This window comes from Eubalaena glacialis, chromosome 10, assembly GCF_028564815.1.
Source record: "Eubalaena glacialis isolate mEubGla1 chromosome 10, mEubGla1.1.hap2.+ XY, whole genome shotgun sequence".
Lineage (NCBI taxonomy): Eukaryota > Metazoa > Chordata > Mammalia > Artiodactyla > Balaenidae > Eubalaena > Eubalaena glacialis.
In genome coordinates this window covers 118817591-118842063 of record NC_083725.1, presented here as the reverse complement: position 1 = coordinate 118842063, position 24473 = coordinate 118817591, and the positions used below count along the sequence as shown (strand labels likewise).

Sequence of the window (24473 nt, the reverse complement as noted above, 5' to 3'; positions counted from 1 at the left end):
AGTCTTGAGCTTCCGGCCTCACATGCATTTCTGCACGTGGGGTCTGGTTACATCTGGATGTCCTAGCATCCCAGAGAAAGGCCATTTTTCTTTCAGGTGATGCATTCTGAGATCAAAGCCCAGCAGAGATGGGACTCCTGTCCCTGTGTCCCGAGCCCGGGATAATGGGCCCCCTTCCTCTCACTCCAGGCACCTGAATGAGCCTGGAGAATCCGAAAGGAATTTTCTTTAAAGTGACACTTTAAAGAAACCCACTCATGGGGAAACGAGCTATTTTTGTTGTAAAGACAATGGGGTGGATCAACATGGGAGGAAAAAAGGTCCCTCCTCACCCCCATTCCTCCACGCTAATCACTCTTGTGTCCTGTGTTTCATGTCTGCCCCCTGTCAGGACCAGGCGCCAGGTAATACATGGCTCTCATGTTTTCCATATAAAAGGATGTCTATATTTTTTCTCCTATTTGCAAACAAAATACACATACAATATTGAATGATGCTTTTTCACTTAATATTTTATCACGAGCTTTTCCCCACCCAGCACATAATCGCCGTAATTATCTTTCAAGGTGTCCTGAGTTAGGCAGCAGCACCTGGTGGTTCAGACAAATTCCAAAGCCCGGGTCCCTGCCTATGAATCCTGGCTCTGCCCCTAGGCCGCTGAGCACCTACAGGCAAGTTGCTGGACCTCTCTGTGCCTCTGTTTTCTCATCTCTGAGAAAATCCACTAGGGTCGTTATGAGGCTTAAACGAGTTAATATTTATAAAATGCTTCAAAGAGCACGTTGTCTATAGCAAGTACTATATCAGTGTCTGGCAAATAGATTTTCGGTTTTTGTCAAACTCTGGGTGTGACCACCCCCTGCGGGCTACAAATTACATCCAGAAGAATAGCATTGCCTGCATGGCTTTCTCTTTCTCGTTGATGTTTACTAAAGGGGGAGCAGTGTGTGGGTTTGGGTCCTGGATTCAAAACTCAGCTCATCCACTCCCCCCCCCGTGTGCTCTTGAGGAAACTGGTTATGTTATGTGCCTCAGTTTCCTCACCTGTGAAATGGAGCCAGTTGTCTCTACCCTGCCTGTTGCACAGAACTCGGGTGCCAGGCAAAGAGGGGAGTTGGGTGAAAGGGAAGACATGCCCAAAGGTGGAACTCTTTGGGGAAAATAAAATGAGAGAGATTTGGAGTGTAGGAGGGACCCATGATGCTTACTGAGTGGTTAGTTAGGGTCCAAAGCTAGCCAGCATGGGGCGGGGAGAGGCTGCTTCCTGACCTACCCAGGCTCAGTAGGGGCCCTGCAGCTTGTGCCTAAAGGGCCTGAATGTGTTGCTGTCACTCACTTTTGTCACCCACCTTCTCCCCGGTGGTAGGTGTCTCCTGGCCCTCCCCACCCACCCCCGTCTCCACCAGGAAAGGAATGTGTCCTCTTCAAACTGCATCCTCAGCTCATGGCCTGGCACGAAGCAGGAATTCAAAATGCTGTTGAATGGTTGAATGAATGAATGAATGAGAGAATGAATGAAAGAATGAGAGAATGACAAAATGTTTGTAGAGGAGTTCTCAGACTGTATTTGATCTCACAGATGGTCTAAGACAGCAATTTCCACAGCTGGTGGATGTCAGATTTGCCTTGTTGGACATTTGGAAGCAACTGAAGCCAGGGTGGGGCTTATGGTGAAGATGGCCATGTCTCCTTAGTGCTCATGACACATGTCGAGCGGCTGTCAGGGGTCTCCAGGTAGGCATGTGTCCTCCAGGTGGATGTCAGTGTCCTCCAGGTGGCATAAATGTCCTCCAGGTGGATGTCAGTGGTCTCCAGATGGATGTCAGTGGCCTCGAGGTCTGATCTGTCTGATTTCAATCAGTCACAGATGAGCCACCAGTGGTTTGAATGAACACTCCCAAGGCCACCTTGATGGGTGGCACCATGCAGAGTCATCCCAGCGGAAGATGCACAGAGACACAGATGCTGACGGACGGGCTCGTGACAAACTTCTTTTGGGAAGGAATTAAGGCCCGATGTTTTGAGAATACTTTTACATGAGGTTTGTGATGCGAAAGCAGGTTCCTTCATGGGTTATCTTCCAAAATGACCTTGCACCATCAGGGCTCCTGCGGGCAGGTCCCCAGAGCTGGTACTGCCTCTGGCTTCTGGGGCTTTCCTGTCCTTTCCCCATCCCAGGGCCAGTGATGGGGTTACATCGCAGGACAGAGAGCTGGGAAGAAGGTTCTGGACCAAATGTTGGCCCTGCCACATCTAGCAGTGTGACTGCAGGGCCTAAGCTGGTGAAGATTGCAAAAAATATTTACGTCCAATTGCGCTCCTGGCACTGCACACAGTGTAATTACACCCACTGTTAGGACTATCACTGCTATTTCTTTTGGAACTCAGCGAGCCTGATCTGAACCGGGCAGCTCCTACGAGCCTCCCTATGGGTCTCGCCCACCGATTTCCAGAGTCCAGCTTGAAAGAAATGGCTGAAAAGCCTGCTGTCTCCACACCAGGTGGGAGCTGGGGCCCTACCTCTCACAACCTACTATGTGTGGGTGGCTAGCGGGTGCTAGAGGGGGGCGCTCGAGAGAGGAGGGTGCCTTTGCTTTGCTTCAAAAAGACATTTCTCCAAAGAAGTCATCCGGATGGCCAACGGGCACATGAAAAGATGCTCAACATCGCTAATTATCAGAGAAATGCAAATCAAAACTACAGTGAGGCATTACCTCACTCTGCTCAGAATGACCATCATCAAAAAGTCTACAAATAATAAATGCTGGAGAAGGTGTGGAGAAAAGGGAACCCTCCTACACTGCCGGTGGGAATGTAAATTGGTGCAGCCACTATGGGGCACAGTATGGAGGTTCCTTAAAAAACTAAAAATAGGGTTGCCATATGATCCCGCAATCCCACTTGGGCATATATCTAGAGAAAACTCTAAATTGAAAAGATACATGCACCCCAGTGTTCATAGCAGCACTATTCACAAGAGCCAGGACATGGAAACAACCTAAATGTCCATCGACAGATGAACGGATAAAGCAGATGTGGTACATATATACAATGGAATATTACTCAGCCATAAAAAAGAATGAAATAATGCCATTTTCAGCAACATGGATGGACATAAAGATTGTCATACTAAGTGAAGTAAGCCAAACAGAGAAAGACAAATACCATATGATATTGCTTATATGTGAAATCTAAAAAAAAAAAAAAGAAATCAACTTATTTACAAAACAAATAGACCCATAGGCATAGAAAACAAACTTATGGTTACCAAAAGGGAAAGGGGGGAGGGATAAATTAGGAGTTTGGGATTAACATATACACATTACTGTATATAAAAGAGAAAACTTATACAAACAGAAATTAGGTGAGTACTGGCCAGTGGCTGGGGGTTGGGAGAAAAGGGAGCAATTCTTATGGGTGAAGGGTTTCTGAGGGGTGAGTAACATGTTCTAAAGTTGATAGTGGTGATGGCTGAGCGTCTGAATACTCTAAAACCTGCTGAACCCACTAAAACACCTTAAGTGGGTGAATTGTGTGGCATGTGAGTTATATTTCAATAAATCGCTATAAAAACAGATAGGTTTGTGAGTTGGCGCTGCAGAAAGAGCCCAGGTACCAGCCTGCGGCAAAGTCCCATGGCAGCCTCAGCAGGGCTGAGACAGTGGGTACCCCGGCCAGGTTGTCCCCGGGTGCCAGACAAGGCACCCAGGACCCTGGATCTCTCTTTGCTGCAGAGTCAAGTTGTCAAAATGTGGCCTCATCTAGGTACAAGAAAGACTCTGTTTAAAAGCTCATCAGGACTTCCCTGGTGGCGCAGTGGTTAAGAATCTGCCTGCCAATGCAGGGCACACGGTTTCGAGTCCTGGTCCGGGAAGATCCCACATGCCGCGGAGCAACTAAGCCCGTGCGCCACAACTACTGAGCCTGCGCTCTGGAGCCCACGAGCCACAACTACTGAGCCCACATGCCACAACTACTGAAGCCCGTGTGCCTAGAGCCCATGCTCCGCAGCAAGAGAAGCCACCGCAATGAGAAGCCCACGCACTGTAATGAAGATTAGCTGCACCTCGCCGCAACTAGAGAAAGCCCGCGCGCAGCAACGAAGACCCAACTCAGCCAAAAATAAAATGTAATTAAAAAAAAAAAAAAGCTCATCACTGGTGATTTATAAGGGAGGCTGCAGCAGCCATGTGGGGAACACAGAGCCTGGGAGGGGTGCCCACCATGGGGCAAAGCACTTGTCTTCCGCCTTTACCAGGAGCTCTGTTTTAGGGGCCTATGCTCCCCAAACTCCTGTGATCCCACATTCATAGCCGGGCTGGGGGGCAGTGGGAAGGGGCCTAGGGCTCTGGCATCTTTACTAGTCCAGGTGTGACTGGGTCAAAGCCTCCACCCCATGCCATGGCCCGGCGCCCTGGAGATGGCATTGGTGGGACCCCGCGGGTCAGGGAGGGTCAGGTAAGAGGGTGCAGGGCATGGGGCGGGGGCAATGGCTGCCAGTTTGCAGGCAGGTGGGATCAAAAGCCACAGGAACAAAAGGGGCCGAGGTGATTGTCCAGCAAAGGCAGGGCGCTCTGGGGAGCGGTGCAGCCCAGCCCGGTCTGGGGCCCACACTCCAAAGGATCCCCCGCCCCGGGAACAAGTGCCGAACAGAGCTCGGGGTTTGACTTGGATTCTGGTGCCCGCTTTTCACTCAGAGCACCAGCACCAAGGAGCAGGCTGAGGGCCTTCTGGATCGCGGGCCCTGAGCCGCGGGGAAAGGCTCCTTTGTCAGGGCCGGCGGGCCGCCCGGGATGAAATTGGCATTGTGGCTCCGAGACGTTCTTTACGTTTGTGTGCACGTCCCAGGAGAGACACCCACACCTCTCAACCACCCGGTAACGAGGCCGGCCCAGCGACGGCAAGCCTGCACGCTGTCCCCCAGCCTAATGACAGCCCCGAGAATTCAGCCCATTGTCCCATAATCTGTGGCTAAAAGGATTTAAAATTCAAGAGAGAGAAATGCAGAGGCCAATTAGCTACATTGTGGGGGCCTCAAGCCGGCAGTGGCCGCGTCTATTGGGCCCCAAGGCCCCTCTTAAGTCAAGTGGGATCTTTGCTTAAATGCCGCCGTCCGTCAGTCCGCGAGTTGGACCTACTGTCATCTCCCTGTGTCAGGGTTTTGTGTGTGAATTGGGAGAGTGGGTCTAGGGCTTGGGGTCTCCAAGGAGCCCTGCCCAGGTCTACAATGTAGTTCATTACTTGTGCGGAGGTGGGCGGTGGGAAGGTTCCTGTTTGTGCTGAGACATTCACCCAAAGTAATCTGCAAGGGGGCCCTTGGTGGGTCTGATCTTCCGCTCGCGGGTCCGGTTGATGAGTGGAAGAGAGGGAGGCTGTGGAGTCTGAATCCAGCCCCGCCGTGCACATGCACCGAGCTCCTGCTGCCTGGGCTCCCACCAGTTGAAGCATCCTTCCTGGGCGGAGCTGCTGTCAGAGGAAAATGCGCGTGTACAGGGCACAGGGCAGGACCCCGCTGCCCCCCATCCGCTTCCTTCCTTCTCATCTCTGCAGGCGTTAATCCTGATCCCTCAGTGTCCCCTGTGCCCCGGCCAAATGGCCTCGGCTAAGCATGTCTCGAGTACCAACTCCCTTATGAATCACCTAAGCAATACCTGCTCGCAGTAAAAATCAAAACAACAGTGAAATCAACACCAAAGGGTGATAGTGAGCTGTCCTCTTCCCACTCATCCCTTCCTCGCATCCTCCTTCCCAGAGGTAACTAACCGCTCCTACAGTTTCCTGTATCATTCAGAAACATTCCACAAGTGTGTGCAAATACTAATAACAGCAGTAAGCACAGGTCCGGTACCCAAGCATGCCAGACACTGCCCCGAGCGCTTTGCCTGTGTTAACTCATCTCAGCCTCACGGTAATCATCCCATTTGGCAGATGAGGAAACTGAGGCTTGGAGAGGTTCACTTGCCCAAACTCACACAGGTGGTAAGTGGTGGAATTTGGATTTGAACCCAGCAAGTCACAAATGGGATTGCAGCCCCCACGCTGTGATGCTACTGTGTGGTTCCCGTACAGGCCACCCCAAGAGCCTTCCGTCCAGGGAGCTCTCTGTCATGGCGACGGCTGCACGCCACAGTCTCCACGTGGGGGTGGTTTGCATTGTATCTGGGTTGATATCCTGGTGAATGAGGCTGCAGTGGACGTTGCTAGGCATATTTCTTTATGGACTTTGTGAGATGACGTGCCACCTGTGGGATTCCTAGAGCACGGGGCATTCCAGTGAGCATTGTCACAGATCCTGCCCGATGTCCCTCCTGGAGGTGGCCCTGGCTTGCACGCCTTCCAGCTCTGCAGGACACGCCTGAGTGCAACTCTTTTCTTTGCAGCTACCCGGACAGATCTGTCTGCTGGAGAGACTCCCTCCCGTTTGAAAACTGCCTCAGAATCAGCTCCACGCCTCTGACGAGTAGTTCTTATGACGGGTCATTTTCTAGTCTACAAATGTTCTGGAGTTTTGCCAGACCCGATGTTCCAGAAAACCCCCTCTATCCCTATCGGAAATAGCAACTCCAAATGGGCTGCCCACCCTGCCAGGCGGTGAGACGAGATGACTGTTTTGCTCCCTCCTGCCCGCCTGAAATGCCAGTATTGTCAGGACCCATATTTCCAACTTCTTTTCTGCACTTTTTCACTCAAATGACCAACGTTATCAGATCAAAGGATGCTATGGGGATTTCATTCATTCATTCATTTATTCATTCATCATCTCCAGGGGGATTGATTCAGGCCAAGCCCCAGGTGGAGACATTGAGGAAGCAGAGAACAGCAGAACAGCAGAACCTCACGGCCCCATGGGTGAGACGGACTCAGGGAGCGGGGAGGAGGGACTCCTGATCCAGCCAAGGAGTGTGGGGAGGGGGATGCAGGGACACCCCCTCTGAGGAGGGACTCTCTGAGCTGGATCGCCAAGAACAGGAAGAATCTAGACAAACCAACAGTGGGAACAGAGAGGGGATTGGGCGCTGCAGGTGGTGGGAACAGCCAGCGCAGAGATCCCAAGGTCCGGCAGAGCCCGTGCTCCCAGGGGGGTGCTGGGAGCAGTGACTAGTCAAGGCCAATGGGCAGGGGCTGGACCATGCCTGAGGTCAGGGTCCTAACCCTGAAGGTGAGGAGTTATAGCACCGGCTATGCGTGGCAGGCACAGCGGGCTTGCAGGCGACACCGGCAGCTGGCCAGGATGGAGATGTCAGGGGAGCTCTGGGAGGCTGTCTTGCTCTGTGGAGGGAAGCCCACCCAGTAGGGAGAGGGGAGGTGAGTGTCCTTCCCCGGCCTCTTGAAGCTGGGAAATGAGAAACGTTTCCTATCAACAAAAGTAAGCGTGCGCCCAACCAGCCCCTTCCTGACCTCACTCCCTCACGCCTTTGCCTGATCCAGGCTTTGGACCCACAGTGATGAGAGACTATGAATCAGAAGCCACCGGTCCACAGATGCCAGCTGGCAGCCTGTCCCCTGGCGGGCAGTCTGCTGGTGGGGGGTGGCCAGCCAGTGAAGGCCCAGAGCACAGCCCATTCTCTCTGCAGACTTGGGGTCAGGCAGCAGTGCCCAGAGGTCCTGTGGGACGTGAAGGCGCAGACAAGTAGCATGCCAATCCCTGGGGGCGGGGCCAGGGCACTCCTCCCTGCCAGCGCCCTGAGAGCACCTTTCACGCCACGCCCTCCACTGGCCAGCGCCCCACAGGTCCTGGTGGTAATCTCATCCATCCTGGCCATGGGACACAGGATGGCACTAGGACAGAGACAGACAGGGCCTGCCTGCCCTCCCAGCCGGGAGGCACGGGTCTCAGAGTCAGGATGGCACGTGGGAGGTGAGGGAGACTCCCTGTGCCTGGGGAGCTGGGAGCTTCCAAGTGCCGTGCACTGGGTCTTGCAGGAGTTTCTAGAAGGAAAAGGCTAATGGGTGCCCCGGGTGGTGGAGGGACCAGCATGTGTAAAGACCCTGGTGAGGGTGGGGCAGGGGTGATCTTGTGGGTGTGGGTTTGCTTCCATAGCTCTTACCAAGCTCTTCCAGGCCGTGATGGGGGTGATGGGCGGCAGGTAGAAATCACAGGCTAAGCCCCTGACTCCACCTCGCCCCATCCACAGGCCTGGGGGCACACCTCATCGTTGGAACTCATCATGGGGTATTGTGTATCCTCAAATTCATATGTTCAAGTCATTAATCCCTACTGCTTCAAAATGTGGCTGTATTTGGAGATATGATCTTTAAAGAGGTAACTAAGGTAAAATGAGGTCACCAGGGTGGGGCCCTAATCCCATAGGACTGGTGTCCTTATAAGAAGAGGAGGTCAGGACACGGACACACACAGAGGGACGACCCTGTGAGGACACAGGGAGAAGAGGGCCATCTACACGCTGAGGAGAGAGGTCTCAGGAGGGACCATCCCTGCCCACACCTGGATCTCAGATTCCAGCCTCAGGACTGGAGACAGGGCCTGCCTGTGTGTGAGCCCCCCAGGCTGCGGGACTTTGTTACGATGGCCCTCGCTGCGTGGTCATCACCCTGCCCTTTACCCTGAGTCACCTTTCAAGGTGAGCTTCAGAGGCACTGGTTCCTGCTGGTCACCATGGGTGAGTTGATGGCTTGCAGTGGGCACTGATCTGAGCGCTCCCTCATTGAATCCTCACGCCCAGTACGTGCAGGGGGAGGGACGGTCACTCCTGCTACAGAGGGGGAGACTGGGGCATGCAGAGGTCTGGCCAGGCACCGGAGGGCACGGCCACAGGCCACGTCTCCAGAGCCCATGCTCCTGGCTGCTCCGTGTGCGGCCCCATGCCAGGCACTGAGGGGGCACAAGGGCCGGAGGCTGCCCTCGGTCTGGTGCGGGGAGGAGCGGGGGCAGCTCACAGTGTGTCTCCCCTCCACCCCTCAATCCTGAAAGGATTCCTCTTCCTCCTCCTTTCAGACTCAGCTTGGAGCTTCATAATAGCCAGGAAACAAGCCAAAGGTCCATTGACAGAAGAATGGATGAACAAAGTGTGGTCCATCCATACAAGCGACTATCACTCAGCCATAAAAAGGATTGAGGCACTGACACTCGCTACCACATGGATGAACCTCGAAACATTATGCCAAGTGGAAGAAAGCAGACACAAAGAGACAGATAATGTACGAGTCCATTTCTGTAAAATGTCCAGAATAGGGAAATCCATAGAGACAGAGAGTAGATTCGTGTTGCTTAAGGCTGAGCAGGGAGGGAGGAATAGGTAAATGACAGCTACAAGTTCAGGGTTTCTTTTGGGGTGATGAAAAGATTCTAAAATCAACCTGGTGATGACTGCACAGCAACAATGTATTAAAAGTCATTGAATTGTACACTTTAAAGGGGTGAATTGTAGGGTATGTGGATTTATATCTCAGTAAAGCTCTTTAAAATTAAAAAAATAAAAATAAAATTTTTAAAAGACTCAGCTTGGGTGGTCGTAGCCCTAGGCCCCCAGACTTCACGTTACCCTCCTGGGGTCTCCTTCCCCCCCCTGGTGAGCCGCTGTGCACTTGAGGTGTTCCTGACCCATGACCCAGTACTGGAGCTGACCTACCCCAAGGTCCTGCCGGCATGTAGGAGAGTGGCAGGTCCCCTCCTCTCTGTGCCCAGCAGCCCTCACTCTCCCTGGGCACAAGCAGTGTTCAAGGCCCCTTGGGTGCCAGCAGCCTCACCACCCCTGCAGCCCAGTGGTCCTGGGACATTTGGCGAGAAGGGGGCCCCCAGCCAGGTGCATCCAGGAGGACCCTCAAGAGGGAGCTGTGCCCCCTGGTTGGGGGCTCCTGCCTGGCCCTGGGACCAGGCTCTGCCCTTCGGAGTGGGGCGGCCTTGGCTGGGGAGGGCAGCCAAATGGTCTACCCAGAGGCAGTGTCTATTGGCAAAAACTGGCCCCGGTTGGGCTTGGAGAGTCTGCCCTCAAGGACCATCCCCGGTGCTCCTTGGCTTCTGACTTTGCTGGAAGCAAAGACGGGACCTGAGAGTAAAGATTCCCCTGCTCATCCCTGGACCCTGCAGCCACCTGGGGGGTCAAATGGCCAGGTGCCCACACCGAGGCAGGTGGAGGCTCCTGTCACCTCCCCTCCCCTCCCAGCTGTGTGACTTCAGGCAAGTCTCTTCATGTCTCTGAGCCTCCGTTTCTCACCTCTAAGGTGGGGCTGAACAAGGCTGTCGGTCGGGTTTCAGGGCCCGCTGGCTCTGAGCAGGTCCAGTGCAGGCCAGGCCTCTCTCCCCTTCTCTTGGGGAGGGGGGGTAATTAGAGTGAGTTTGGGACCTGAAGCCAGCACCACATCTGATAGTCACCCCGGTGGGCAGGCTGGGACCACATCACAGAACACTGTTCTTTGTCCCCTCCCCTCCCTTGCTCCCTCTCCAGAGGAAGGGCTGGAGGTGTCGGCCTGGACCTAAGTGGGGTCACAGGGGGTCACCCAGGTACGAGATAGGGTTGGGAGGGAATCTGGGGGTGAGGACACCCAGAGCAGAAGTCCCAGAGCAGTGGTGAGGCTGGCAGGGGCCAAGCCTGAGGGTGTCCAGGCTGGGGTCTGGAAGAGACCAATTAGTCAAATGGATGCAGAGACCATTTGGAAGCAATTAACAGGATGGCTATTACTGCATTACCCCCCCCCCAACTGGTTCCGTATTGAAGGGGAGGTCGCCGTGGTGGGGATGTGTGAGTGCACCACCCAGCCCAGCACGACTCTGCGAATGACATCTCTGCCCTGCCCGGAAGATTCCATGAAATCAGGCACCCTTCCCTCAGCTGGGCCCCAGTGTCCGAGAGCCTGGCAGCCCAGCAGCATCCAGAGCCAAATCCAAGTGTGTGGGAGTGTCCAGGGGGCAGGAAAGACGGGGGCCAGGGAGATTTTGATGAAGAGGAGCCTCAGCGGGTGGGGAGGCAAAGGCACGGGGCCAGGAGAGAGAGGCCGCAGGTAGTGGGCTGGGGGTGCTGGCAGGTGGGCGAGCGCCCCCCAACACTAGCGGAGGATGGGGCTGCCGCAGGGTCTGGTGTGGGGCAAGGCGGGGTGCGGCGCAGATGGCAGCTTTGGGTTTTAGACACTACCTCTGACCTCAGCCTGGAGGCTACGGCCAGGGCCCAGGGAGCTTAGCTGCCTTGGAGAAATCCCGCTAAGCCGTGGTGAGCCGGGCCCACCGGAAGGGACCTGGGGAAAGGGGGCCAGCTGTCCAAGCATGTCTGTTCACGGTGCCCTGTTTCACTCTTGGAGGCATCTTGGTTTGCATCATAAACCGCGGCTCCCTATTGATGGGGCCAGATCTGCGCTGATATGGTGGCAGGACCCTTGCAGGACTACTTCTATTGAGTTTTTCTCACTATATTTGAGGCATTTTATTTATTGGCCTCGCTACGTGGTATGTGGTATCTTAGTTCCCTGACCAGGGATCGAACCCGTGCCCCCGGCAATTGAAGCGCGGAGTCTTAACCACTGCACCGCCAGAGAAGTCCCTATATGAGGCATTTTATATACGAGAAGGCAGCATCTCAGAGGGGTGACGCCAAATGGCCAAGGTCACAGGGCTAGAAAGCAGCCAAGCCATTCACTCATTTATTCATTCATTCAAGGAGTAGGTTCTGAGAGGCTTCTGTGTGCCAGGCACAGTCTAGGATCTGAGGGTACAGCAATGAACAAACCCAGCAGAGCCTCCTGCCCTCCTGACCTCTCACCACCCTTGGACCCCTGCTCTGTGGAGCCCCCTCCCCCCACCAGTTCTAGGGTGCAGGCAGACTGGGGTGGGTGCAGGGTGACCCACCATGGGAAGGATTGAAACTGGTCCCAGGGCACTGTTGGGGCCCCAGGCATGGGGCAGGAAGGAGGCTGCAAACCCAGAGCTTCCCCAATTGGAGTTTTCTGGCTCCTCCCATCTTCCCGAGGTACCCGACCCCCAGAAGCAGAGCAAATGGTGTTTAGGGCACCTACAGCCTTCACTGTGTCTCTCCTGTGTTCTCATTGGAAGTTCAAGTGACCAGCAGCCCCACGCCAGCCCTGTGGGTAGAGCTCCAATGGGCTCCCCTTGGCTCCAACCTCGGGGGCTGCCTGGGGGCTGTCCTCTGTCCCTTGTGACACAGGCTCCACCATTAAGGGGCTCTAGCAATCAGTGGCCTGGTCTTTAAGTCTAAAGACAGACCCTAGCCAGAAGCCACCTTCTCTGGGACTGGGGTACCGAGTGATGCCCCACAGCCACTCAGGCACTGAGTGTGCTGGGGAGGGATCACTGAGGACATGCTGCCCTATCTGTGTTAGGCCAGGGTGGTGAGACATATCCCAATGGGGTGTGCTAGCTCCTGCAGCTCAAGAGAGTCCCTGGTGCCCTCCACACATGCCCCTCCCCTGGGAAGGACCAAGGTTCCAAATCCTGCTGTACGTAGAAGGGATGGGAGATGCCAGCCCACCTGGCTCATCCCTGAGCTGCTGGATTGGGAGCCAAGGCTGTAGCCTAGACTACTGGACCCTACAGCACCCCCCACCCCGACCTCGCAAGTGCCCTTGCTTGAGCATGGGTGTCAGCATCAGGCTGGCTGCTGGCCAGGGGGCTGCTGGGGCACAGAGGCTGCGGGAGCAAGAGAGGGAGTGGGGATGTGGCTTTTCCCAACACTCCATCCTCAGCCCCTTTCACTGGGGTCCCTAGGGGAGGGGCCCCCATGCAGTCTCCAGGGGCATCTACACTGCTACTTGGAACCCACCAGGCGGGGATATCCACCCACCTTTGCCACTTTCCTCCCACCTCCCTTCTCTGTGGCCACCAGGCTTCCCCTGTTTTTCTCTGGGCGTCACTCCCCTGCTCTCTTGGTCTCCATCTCTGTTTCTCTGTCTCTCTTTCCTTTCTGTCATATTCTCTCCCGTTCTCCGAGATCTTTTTCCCTGTCTTTCTGTGTCTGTCTCTCTTGCTTTAGGGCTCTCTGTCTCTGTGCCCCCTTTCTCTGGCTCTCCTGTCCCCCTCCTACCTCCCCAGCCCCTCTCTGGCCTGCTGTTGGGACAGGACCCTCCAGGCGCAAACCTCACCCTTCCCGATCTGCCCGGTTGGGATGCGCGACGGGATACAGCACCTCCCGACCGGTCCCGCCAAGCCTCGGGCCGCCGAGAACAGCGTCCTGGCTCCAACGGGGAGCCCTGGGCGCAGTCAGAACCTTGGAGTCCTCCACGCGCGCCCGCGCCCAGGGCCCTCCCCTCCGCCGTGCTCTTCAGCCCCCTTCATTATGCGCCGCCTTTAATGGGCGTTTGTCAGCGCGACTTCCCCGCAAGTTGTTTTCGCGGACATCAGTCACCGGCGGCGTTCCCATTGTGCCCTGGGATTGATGGGGGGCGGGAGGGGGTGACAGGGCCTGGGGCGGCCGCCTCGAGGCCTCGGTCTATAATTTTCGGAGGCATAATTGGTCTGAGGGAGGGGGCGGGGGAGGGGCGGGGAAGGGACCTTTCAGAGCCGGGAGGGCGCACGGCGGCGCGGGGCGCGCGGCGGAGCGGAGCCGCGGCTCGACGGCTGGCCGCGGGGGTCGAGTGTGCGCTGGCGGCGCCCGGCCCGAACCCCGCGCCCCGCCGGGCTCCCCACCCGCCCGGCCTCCCGCCCCTCCCGCGCCTCCGCCTGGGGACCACGTCGGCCTTTTGTTGCCCAACCGTCTTTTCTTTCAGCTCTTTGCGCAGCAACGGAAATTTCACCCGATCCTGGGTGAAAATTAAAGGATCTCTCTTTCTCTCTCCCCCCCGCCCCCGCCCCTCCGCTTCGCTCCCCTCCCCCCACTCCGCGGAGCCGGCGTCGGCACCACCAGGCGCGGGAGCCGGCTCCGAGCGCCTCGCCCCGGCTCCGCCGCCGTCCCTCCCATGGGCGCCGCGCTCTGCTGCAGCCGCCGCCGCCGCGGGGCGGGCGCGATGCCACGATGGGCCTGATCTGGTTCTTGCTGCTCGGCCTGCTGGAGCCCGGCTGGCCGGCCGCGGGCCCCGGGGGGCGGCTGCGGCGCGACGCGGGCGGCCGCGGCGGAGTCTACGAGCACCTCGGCGGGGCGCCCCGGCGCCGCAAGCTCTACTGCGCCACCAAGTACCACCTCCAGCTTCACCCGAGCGGCCGCGTCAACGGCAGCCTAGAGAACAGCGCCTACAGTGAGTGTGCGGCCCCGCGGCGCCGCGCGGCGCATCCCCGGGGGTGAGCGGTGCCCAGGAGGGGCTGGTGCGCGAAGGGTGCCCAGGAACGCAGACCACCCCCTGCTGCCCGAGGGGGACCGCCGGCGTCCCCTGGCCTCCCTCAGCGTCCGGGAGAAGAGCGAGAGTGGAGCTGGGGTGGGGTGGGGGGCGAGACACGTCCGAAGAGGGCTCGGGGCGGTGGCTGCCCGCTGTCGGGCCGGCTGGCCTGGTCGAGCCTGCCCCCAACCCCGCCCGCCCGTTCGTCCGAGGGGGTGCGAGGTAGGCTGGGTTCGGAGGTCCTGCCAAGTTTGAGCCCTTTGAGTTTTTCGGAGAGAAGGCCCTGGACAAGGCATTTATCATCCTCTTTATTATTTTGACGATTTCTCCTCCTCCTGCCGACCCCGGGGCGCCCCGTCATCCCCTCCGCCCTCGCGGCTCGCGGCCGCCCCGCGCCGCCTCCGCGCGGGGGACACTCGCCCGGACAGAGCGGGGCTCTGGGGAGGCGGCCGCACGGATAGAGAATCGTGTCCCCAGACCGGAATCCCCAGCCTTCCCGCCTCTACCTTTGGCCGCAGAGAGACAGGCCGGGTGGGCGTCCCAGCCGCCGGGTGGGGGGCCGGGGGCTGCGGCTTAGGAGCACGCAGGGGCGTCTGCCTGGGTCTGGGGGCGCAGATACGCTCTCACGCGCCCAGCAGCCAGGACCCGCGCCCGGACTGCGCTGGAGCCGGAGTCGCGCGAGGCTCCAAGGTTTGGTTCCGTCGGCCAGGGGGGCACCCGGGCTCATGCTGAGCCCTCCTGGAGGAGCGCAAGGCCAGGGGGACTCGAAGCAGATCCGCTCGGTGGGGAGCAGGAGGCCCGAGGCAGGAACTCAGTGGGGAGCGTGGGAGTGGGGCCAGGGTCTCGGGGGTCCTCCGCTGCGACCCGCGCTCTGCTCCCTCCCCGGGCGCAGGAAGTGGTGCGGTGGATTCAGGGCGGCGGCCGGAAAACTTTACTTCCTCCAGGAAAGCCGCAGTCCCGCGAGGGCGTCTTCGGTAGACGCCTCCGGAGCCGCGCGGTGGGAGCCAAATGTTGCCAGGACGTCCCTGCGCTCAGGACGGGGTTACCGGAGCGCCTGCGCTCGCCTAGTAGCGATACCTCGTTTCTCTCCAAATCCAGTCTCCCCCTTGCAGTCGCAGAGCATCCAAATTCTTGGGGCATCCAAGGCGGGCAGCCCATAGGCTGAGGGAGGAGGGCGCGCGCCTGCAGCCGCCCCTGTCCCGCATCCAGATGCGCGCTTCTCTGGTTTTCGGGCCGGCGCCGCGGAATCCGCCCAGCCTGCGTCCGGGGGACGCGAGAGGCCCGCATCCTGCACCCCCGTACGCTCCGCACAAGTCTCCGGCGGCTCGCGTCTGGGCCCTATGATGGCTGACGTGTTCGGTGCCAGACGCACTGCCAGAGATGCGCCCCCTGGAGAGGGCACTGGCTGTTGCCCCAGCCGCCCTTCCTCGGAGCCATTCTCGGGGGACAATGGCCCCACCTGGGGCTTCGTTGCAGGCCCCCGGAAAAAAAGTGCTTTCGGGACCAAAAGGGAGGCGTTGGGGGAGATTTAACCTTTCTTACATTCAGTGGAGAGCGGTGAGCGCAGGTGGCTTCCCTTTGTGAGCTCCCGGGTCTAACCCAGCTTCCTGCCAACATCCTGTAACCTGTATACAGGCCGGAGACAATGATCTCACGCCCACGTACCTTGCCAGCGGGTTTGGGTGGCACCCAAAATGCACCCCAGTGGATTCCATTATCAACTCACCTCACCAAGGGCCCAGCTCCCTCTCCCGGGCCTCTCCTAGCACTACGGTACCGCCAGTGAGCAGGGGAGTCCAGACACCGCTATATCGGCAGCAGGGGTTTGAATCCCAGTTCAAACACCTGTGCGCGGTCTTGGGCAAGTCACACAACCCCGCAGTCTCAGCTTGCTTGTCTGGCCCATCATGAAACTAGCTCGCCGAGTAGCGGAGAGGCTCCAAGGGGCTCCATGTCCTACAGAGAGTCAGCATGGAGAAATACTAGTTTTATTATTTCCCTCCCAGGTTTGAATTCTTCTCCTGCACCTCCCACCCAGGTGTTTCTCCCTCCCCTGAACTTCCAAAGTCACCCCCTTTGGGTGTGTGCTGCCCTCACCTCCCCCTCCCAGAGCTGGGCTTGGCTTTGGGCAGGGCCATCAGGGGCTCAGCCCTCACCTCTGGGCTCTGTGGGAGGTGGAGGGAGTGATGGGCCTTCCTGACTCTTCCCAGGTATCCTGGAGATAACAGCGGTGGAGGTGGGCATTGTGGCCATCAAGGGGCTCTTCTCCGGGCGGTACTTGGCCATGAACAAGAAGGGACGGCTCTATGCTTCGGTGAGTCCAATTGTTCATGTGGGGAGGGTGGGCACAGGTGGAGCAGCCATCTCCCTTGAACATCACGTCAGAGGACATAAGGGGACATGGGCAGTAGGATGCTTTGTCCGGGGACATGCAGGACCGAGCTGGGACCAGAACCCCAGGTCCCGTGGCTCCTCGACCAATGCTCTTATGGCTGCTTTTGTTTAGAGGCAGCTCTTGGCTGGGGGATGGACACGTCCTATGTTCTCCAGTGCTGTCCGGTTAGAAAATGTTCCTCCAGCCATTCTGTGGTCACCTTCAGGGTAGCTGAGAGCAGGGGAGAGATTGTCCCCCAAATTTCTACCAAGATAAATGGACTCTAGTGGGCCTTGGCATGAAGCGAGGATGTGCGTTGGGCAAAAGCTCTTCTGTGGGCTCCCCCAGAGCTCTCCTGGGAGTGAGGAGGGGAGGAAGCAGGGCACGGCCCAGCCAGGTCTTCCCAAGGGTGGAAAGGCAAGAACTGTGAGTTCATAAAAGGGAACCAAGAGGAAGGGAGACAGGACCCAGGTCCCAGACACACAGGTTTGGAGCCCAGTCTATGCACCGCCTGGGTCTCTGCAACAAAAAGTGTCCTGTAACTCTGTGGGCATTGGCAGTGTCCCTCCCCCAAGGGCGGGGAATACACGGAGTAAAATACAGGTACCGGGAAATTTGCTACCTCCAACTAGTCATTACATGCAATTTGGCTGATACTCCCTGAGCAATGAGAGGTTTTCCATCCACACATCACCTAGACGACGCAGCCGAGGACCAGTTACCTTTCTCCATTCAGTCGTGTTTGCAGGGGAAACACACCAACATTTCCCCGCCCCTCTGAAGTCAGGCAAAGCGCGATCAAGAATTGCAGGGGAATCCTCCTTTAAGCAGATTATTTCATCACAGATTTTTCACGGCTTTGCTAAAGGAACTGCAGAAGTTGGAATGTACCCATTTGTTTTCTCTGACCCAGAGGCCCCTTGACAGAAGCTGTGTCTGAGAGGAGGGACCCTTGGATGCCCAGCCTTTTCTGTATGTACTTCTAGAGTCTGCAAACACCAGTCGTGGTTTATAAGGACACGCCCTTAGCCCGGGGTCTGGTCTGACTTTTCTTGAGGTGGACGGTGGCTCTCCAGACCCCTCCGGCCCTGCGGCCCTGGTGTCAAGTGAGCAGAACTGACTTGCTCTTCCCTGAAATGGTCTCAGACCACCCACAGTTGCTCCCATCCCTTATGGAGAGGGCACACCTTGCTGGCCTGCAGTGCTCGTGCAGGTCTTACGGACCAGAGAGGGCCTTTGTTCACGCTGGGAAAGTTCACAGAGTGGGGCAGGTAGGGCTGAATCAGGAGGGAAGCCTCAGGTCTCTGCCATCTCTTCCACGGAAGACCCAGGCCCAGGGCTTTGGGGGACAGAACAAAGCATGCCCTGGGGGATTCCAGTGGGGCAGAATCTCCCTGTGGCTTCTGTCCCTGAGAGCTGACAGCGGTGGCTTTGGAGACGGAGAAGAGGTTCTCGGGCCCACCCGGGATAGCCAGGAGGTCTAGCTGGATGGGGTGGAACTTTCCAGAGCATCTGGCAGGGAAGGCCTCTCCGCTTTGCAGGTAACCTGGGAGGTGAGGCAGCCTGGGTGCCATCCCTGCCATCTGCCCCCCCGTCCCCATCCTGCCACCACCAATTCGCCTGCAAGGGCTGCTGCCACTGCCCTGCCTCTTGGCTGTCTGAGTTCCCTGGTCTTTGCCATCACCCTGCTTCCCACCCTCCAGGCTAGCTCATGCAGTCTGTGAGTCAGTTGCCCTTGCACCCTCACAGCCCCCAATTCCAGCCCTGATCTCCCTTCTGAGTTATAGATGCCCCCGAAATGTCCTGACAGCAGAGGACAGAGACCGCCCTGGCAGAGGGTAGCACACCCCAACAGAAGCCAGCGACTCCCCTGACTCCTCTGCTGTAATTGTTACCCCACCGGCCACTCACTCAAGCCCAAGGTCAGCTGGGATTCCTGGTGGACACCTCCTTCTCTCTCAGCCCCACATTCAGTCCATCTCCAAGTCCTCGAATATACTTCCTGAATCTCTCTCTTCAATTTCTGCCTCCCTCTGCCTTATTCCTGTGGCCAGTGTCCTTATAACTCAGGCCCTCATCATCTCCCAGCTGGACCATCACAACAGCCTTGGGACCCAGCTACTGGCCTCCAGGGTCTCCCTCTTCCAGTCCATCCTCCCTCCCTTCCGTCTCCTTCCACCCACCCATCCATCCATGTATCAACGTCCATCCATCCATCCACCCATCTATCAACATCCATCCATCCATCCATCCATCTATCAACATCCATCCATCCCGCCACCCATCTATCAACATCCACCCATCCATCCATCCATCCATCCACCTATCCTTCCTTCCTTCCTTCCATCCATCCATCAGCATCCATCCACCCATCCATCCATCCATTTATCCTTCCATCCATCCATCCATTCATCCATCCACCCATCTATCAACATCCATCCATCCATCCATCCATCTATCAACATCCATCCATCCCTCCACCCATCTATCAACATCCACCCATCCATCCATCCATCCATCCACCTATCCTTCCTTCCTTCCATCCATCCATCAGCATCCATCCACCCATCCATCCATCCATTTATCCTTCCATCCATCCATCCATCCATCCATCCACCTATCCTTCCTTCCTTCCTTCCTTTCTTCCTTCCTTCCATCCATCCACCCATCCTTCCATCCATCCATCCATTCATCCATCCATCCACCCATCCATCCATCCATTTATCCTTCCATCCATCCATCCATCCATCCATCCATCCATCCACCTATCCTTCCTTCCTTCCTTCCTTCCTTCCTTCCTTCCTTCCATCCATCCACCCATCCTTCCATCCATCCATCCATCCATCCATCCATCCACCCATCCATCCATCCATTTATCCTTCCATCCATCCATCCATCCATCCATCCATCCACCTATCCTTCCTTCCTTCCTTCCTTCCTTCCTTCCTTCCATCCATCCACCCATCCTTCCATCCATCCATCCGTGCATCCATCTGGTACTCATTCCCGCATTCCTCACTGTCCTAGGCACTTACCGCATGTCATACTCTATGCTAGGTACCTGCTCAGGGATCTTCGTACAATGAAAATCCACTCATGTGATGGGCTCTGGGAACCCCCCATTACCCACAAATTATCACCCAGATTCCTCAGCTCAGCTCCCGGAGGAGCCACCCAGAGCACCTTCTGCTCCCACCTCCCACCATCACTGCACAGCTCGTGTCCCCACTCCAGGCTCTGGAGCCCTTGGTCCTCCAGAGCAAGCCCTGCTGCTCGCCACCCGCTGCCCCTGCCTTTGCCTGAACTCTCACTGCCTGCAGTGCTTCGGCTCCCAAATGCCCTCCCCTCCAAGGGTCACCCCACGGGGGAGGGATCTGGCCACTCTGTGCACGCCTGCCTGCTCCCCGCCTCCGCCCTGCCCCGGCCGGCTCTCCTGGAACAACAGCTCCAGGTGCTGGCGAGGCCGAGCCGGAAGAGCAGCATCCCCGGGGGGGGGGCGACGTCTGACGGCAACAGATAGAATTTTAGCTGGTGGAGCCCAGGGCTGGGGGGACTCTGGGGGCGGCACTGTGGAGCAGGGTCTGAGGTGGGACCGCAGGGACGGGACTGGCGTTGGGAACTGTTGTCACGGTGAGTCTGTGATGCCTTTTTCCAGGTGATCTTAGACCCCTCCAACCCAGGAGCCCCTACAGGATGCAAACAAATGCCCTGCCCCCGAGAACCCCTTCCATAGGACCTGAGCCCCTTGCCCTTTGAGGCTCACAGGACTGTACCCTCTGGTGGCCCCCCAAGTGTCCCAGCAAAGAGCAAGCCCGCCAGGCCTCCTGGGCGATGGGCCTCAGCCCTGGAGGACGTACCTTCTCCAGGACAGAGGGGCCTGGGAGGAGAGTTGGTTCAGCCGCTGAGTTTTTCACGGAAACTCAGTGCGGGGGGTGAAGGGGTGAAGGATAAGATGCTAATGCAGCATGCCCGGCATGGGGGTGGAGCAGGTCTGCCCTGAGCCCACCCACCCCAGAGGGCAGGCGGTGGGCACAGGCCAGAAGGGCATCAGATCCCTCTGTGATCTGGGGTCTGGCACCACCCCTGGGCCTCAGTTTCCCCATCTGTAAAGTCTGGAAGTTGGTCTCGGGCAATGGAGTCCATACTCAGACCCAAGGAGCTCTGGGCATCCACCGAGGGTCTGGAGAACAGAGAGGAGGGGGTGGGGTTAAGGGGGAGGCACGACCACCCCGATTCAACCAAAGCTCTCCAGCCTTATCTCTGGGCTCCCGTGTCACTGGGAAGAGGTGTTCGGTGCTTGACATCTTGCTTCCTGAGGTCTTTTGGGGTCCCAAGCTGCCCAATGCGTGCATCTGGCCCCGAACAGCCTGTGACCCCTGAGAATGGGGCTGCAGTCCGCTGGGCCACTTGCACTCAGTAGCTGCTCCCCTTCCCCCCTCTGCAGATGGAGACAGACCCCGAGGGTCTCCTGCTCCTGCCCCGCGGTCAGTCCCAGGAGGGAAGGCCAGTCTTTCTGCGCAGCTTTCCCTGCGCCCCCAGCCCTGCCCCTTGGCACAGTGCGGGGAGGGAAGCAGTTTGGGGGATGGCCCTTGGCATGCCCGTCCACCCACGGCTGAGCTGGCATAGGCATACCCACCCCTCCTCTAGCCCCTGACTGGAGAGACCCCACAGCCGCCCGCGGGGACACTGGTGAAAGCTCCTTACATTCTGAGTTTGCACCTTTGTCCCTCCAGACACCCGCCTCCAAGAGGGTAGGGACCCACCTTCCCCACCCTGCCCCGGGCTGGCACAGACCCCTGCTAAGGGCATCCCTCCCTGCCCACATCCTCGTGGCCTCTGTGCCACTGACCTTGGCCCCTGCCCGCCCCACAGGAGAGCTACAATGCCGAGTGTGAGTTCGTGGAGCGCATCCACGAGCTGGGCTACAACACGTACGCCTCCCGGCTGTACCGCACAGTGCCCGGCGGGCGTGGGACCCGGCGCCAGCCCAGCGCCGAGAGACTGTGGTACGTGTCTGTGAACGGCAAGGGCCGGCCCCGCAGGGGCTTCAAGACGCGCCGCACGCAGAAGTCCTCGCTGTTCCTGCCTCGGGTGCTGGACCACAAGGACCACGAGATGGTGAGGTTGCTCCAGGGCGCGGCCGGGCTCCGCGGCAGCCAGTTCAGGCCTCCAGGCGGGGCCCCCCAGCCCTGACGGCGGCGGCGGTGACAGCGGAGGAGGCTGCAGGTCTGGAGAGGCCGAGCTTAGCCCCGGCCTGGGGAGCGGAGGCTTTGAGCATCCCTGCCCCACGGCGGGGCTCCGAGCTCCGGCCGCCTGGTTGGAGGGTGCGGACCAGCCGACGGACGCCTAGTGTCCACGGTCAAAGCTGACCCAGTGTGTGCAGGGATCCGTGTCAGACTCTCCTCTGCCCTGCCCCTGGCTGCATCAGAGCCGGCTGCTGTTTCCAGGGCCAACAGAACACGTTCCCAACTCTTCCTGCTTCTCTCAAACAAGGGTCACGTCGGAGCTAGGGGCCCCGCGTCGTGGCTCGGAGGGGGCCGCTTTAAACCGGGACACCTGTGGGTTTACGTCGGCCAGGAGGACCCCCCACCACCCACGTCCGGCCGACTGAGGCATCTCCCTGCCGGGCAGCCGTGGGACAATGGGGGCGGGGGATGTGTGTGATCAAAACATTAAAGTATTTTATTCTACTTTGTTATTTAACAGATAATGATGCAGCCTGAGGAAACACTTGCAGTTTTTACTTGCACATATTTGCTTATGGTGATGGCAGAGTCCGTGCCAAATCGATGTTTTCATATGTAAGATTGCATTCTGAGAAACTGGGCGAAAGATGCATTTTAATCCCCTGGGTTTGAAAGTCAGTATTTTTTTGAAACTGATAGATGGTTTGTGTGGATGGAAAGAAGCAGCTAATGCACGTGTGTGTGTGTGAATTCCCCTGAGTGCCTGCGTGTGTGTGGATACGTTCCTGTGCCTGTGTGTGTGTGCACGAGTGTGTGCATGTATGTGTGTTTGTGTGTGCGTGTGTTCCTGGTTGTGCATAGATGTGCACATGTGTGGAGAAAGAGAAAGAGAGAGATCTACTTTGTTTAGAAATCCCCAAAACTCCTGCTCTCCTAAAGCTGTGTGCTTCTCCGTGGACTATTCTGGGCACTCGGGCTGCAGGCCAGGTATGGCCATCCCCCATCTCCTTCATCCTCGCAACCTACCACCAGGGCCTTGAGCATTCCTGCCTTTGCCTAAGAAGTCGAGGCTCAGAGAGATGATGCGATTTGCTGGAGTCCACAGCCAGTAGGTGGTCCGACTAGCTGCCGTCCCTACCCGCCCCCCAACGCCTGCTTCCCCAACAGTGCTGGTGGGCGGGGTCGCCTGGGGCAGGCCCAGGTGAGAGCCAAATGGCGGGGACAGTGCATTCACTCTTCCTGGACCCTGCAGGGGGCAGCCCTTCCTGACAGCCGGGGCCCAGGTGAGGGGTATGGCCTGAGCCTGTGCCCGCAGAGGACCTCGGCACTGCTCCCCTGCCGGGGTCACCCACATGAGCCAAACACACAGGAAGGCCGGCTCAGCACCGACACCTGTGCAACATGTGAAAATCCTGGCAAAGAGCTGCTGGGCATCTTTACGCTCCCCACCGCCGCCCCCTCGGCAAGTCAGATTCCGAGGAATTGTCCCCCCACCTCACCTGCAGGAATGAACATTCACAGCTACGATCATGAGCAGGAGTTCACGCTGGGCTGTCCCCCTTGAGTTTTGTCATTTATCTGGAATAAGATGCAGAAGGTGCTACCTTTGCTCCCATTTTGCAGATGAGGAAACTGAGGCTCAGCAGGTGAACTGGTCCCCGCGTGTCCTTAGGAGGATGCAGCGGCATCCACCCCGGCACTCATTGCTACACCATTAACCGACAGGCCCTAAACAAGGCAGAGGGAGACATTTGGGGTCTTGGTTAATATTGAAAACGAGTTAGACAAGAGAATGTGTGTTTTCCGTAGTTGACAGGCTGTGCTTGGGTCAGTCCGGAGCCCTCTGCCGGCCAAGCAGCTTCATTTCGGGTGTGGGTCAGGAGAGAGTTACGGGTTGAATCACACCCCCCCAAAATTCATATGTTGAAGTCCTGCCTAGTACCTAACCGGTACCTCAGAACGGGGTCTTATTTGGAAATAGGGTTGTTGCAGATGTAGCCAAGTTAGGATGAGGCCGTGCTGGAGCTGGGTGTGCCCTGCTCCGATATGACAGTGTCCCTGTAAGAAGGGAAATATGAGGGCAGACTTGAGCACAAGGTCAATGCCGTCTGAAGATGAGGGCAGAGATTGGGGTGATGCTTCCACCACCGAGCAACGGCAAAGATCGCTGCAGATCACCAGAAGTTAGGGAAGAGGCCTGGACCAGATTCGCCGCCACACAACACCCAGAAAGAGTGCACCCTGCCCACACCCTGATCTTGGACTTCCAGCCCCCAGAACTGGGAGACAATAAATGTCTGTTGTTTAAGCCGCCAGCTCTGTGGTACTTTGTTACAGCCGCCTGAGCAAACTCATACAGGGGACAAGGGGCCCAGCTGCCTATCCGCTCAGGTGACCCCCCTGAAGGGAGAGGGACCCTGCTTTTATTGAATGAGGAGAAAGCAGGGTAGGCCCCCAAGCTTAACCTGCGGTGTCCACCAAGCTGCCAACGCCAGGCCCATCTAACAAGAGCTTTGGGGGGTCTTGGGGTGCTCAGGATGGGGCCACAGAGGATTTCCAAAGAGGGGCCTTCACAAGTGGTCCCATCCCTTTCTGCTTTTGAACCCCAGACACTCCCCTGAAACCAGCTTTTTGTTTTTTAAGCAATGCAAATGAACCCCAAAGGGAAAAAGCATTTCGTGTCAGTTTACAAGCACTTA

The 24473-nt window shown here is 57.5% G+C and overlaps 1 protein-coding gene across 1 annotated transcript; it reads left to right on the top strand.

The window, feature by feature from the left end:
• Positions 1-13916: 13916 nt before the first annotated feature.
• FGF3 (fibroblast growth factor 3) lies at positions 13917-21781 on the top strand. The gene is made up of 3 exons (XM_061203805.1): positions 13917-14136; positions 16425-16528; positions 21461-21781. The coding sequence occupies exons 1-3, from the start codon at positions 13917-13919 to the stop codon at positions 21779-21781; spliced, it is 645 nt and encodes a 214-aa protein (XP_061059788.1).
• The last annotated feature ends 2692 nt before the right edge of the window (positions 21782-24473 follow it).

Bases quoted from the DNA above. Each gene is read 5' to 3' on its own strand.
- FGF3 (XM_061203805.1), top strand. From the start codon at position 13,917: ATGGGCCTGATCTGGTTCTTGCTGCTCGGCCTGCTGGAGCCCGGCTGG. The intron at 14,137-16,424 runs GTGAGTGTGCGG...GACTCTTCCCAG, and splicing joins CCTAGAGAACAGCGCCTACA to GTATCCTGGAGATAACAGCG. The intron at 16,529-21,460 runs GTGAGTCCAATT...CCCGCCCCACAG, and splicing joins AGGGACGGCTCTATGCTTCG to GAGAGCTACAATGCCGAGTG.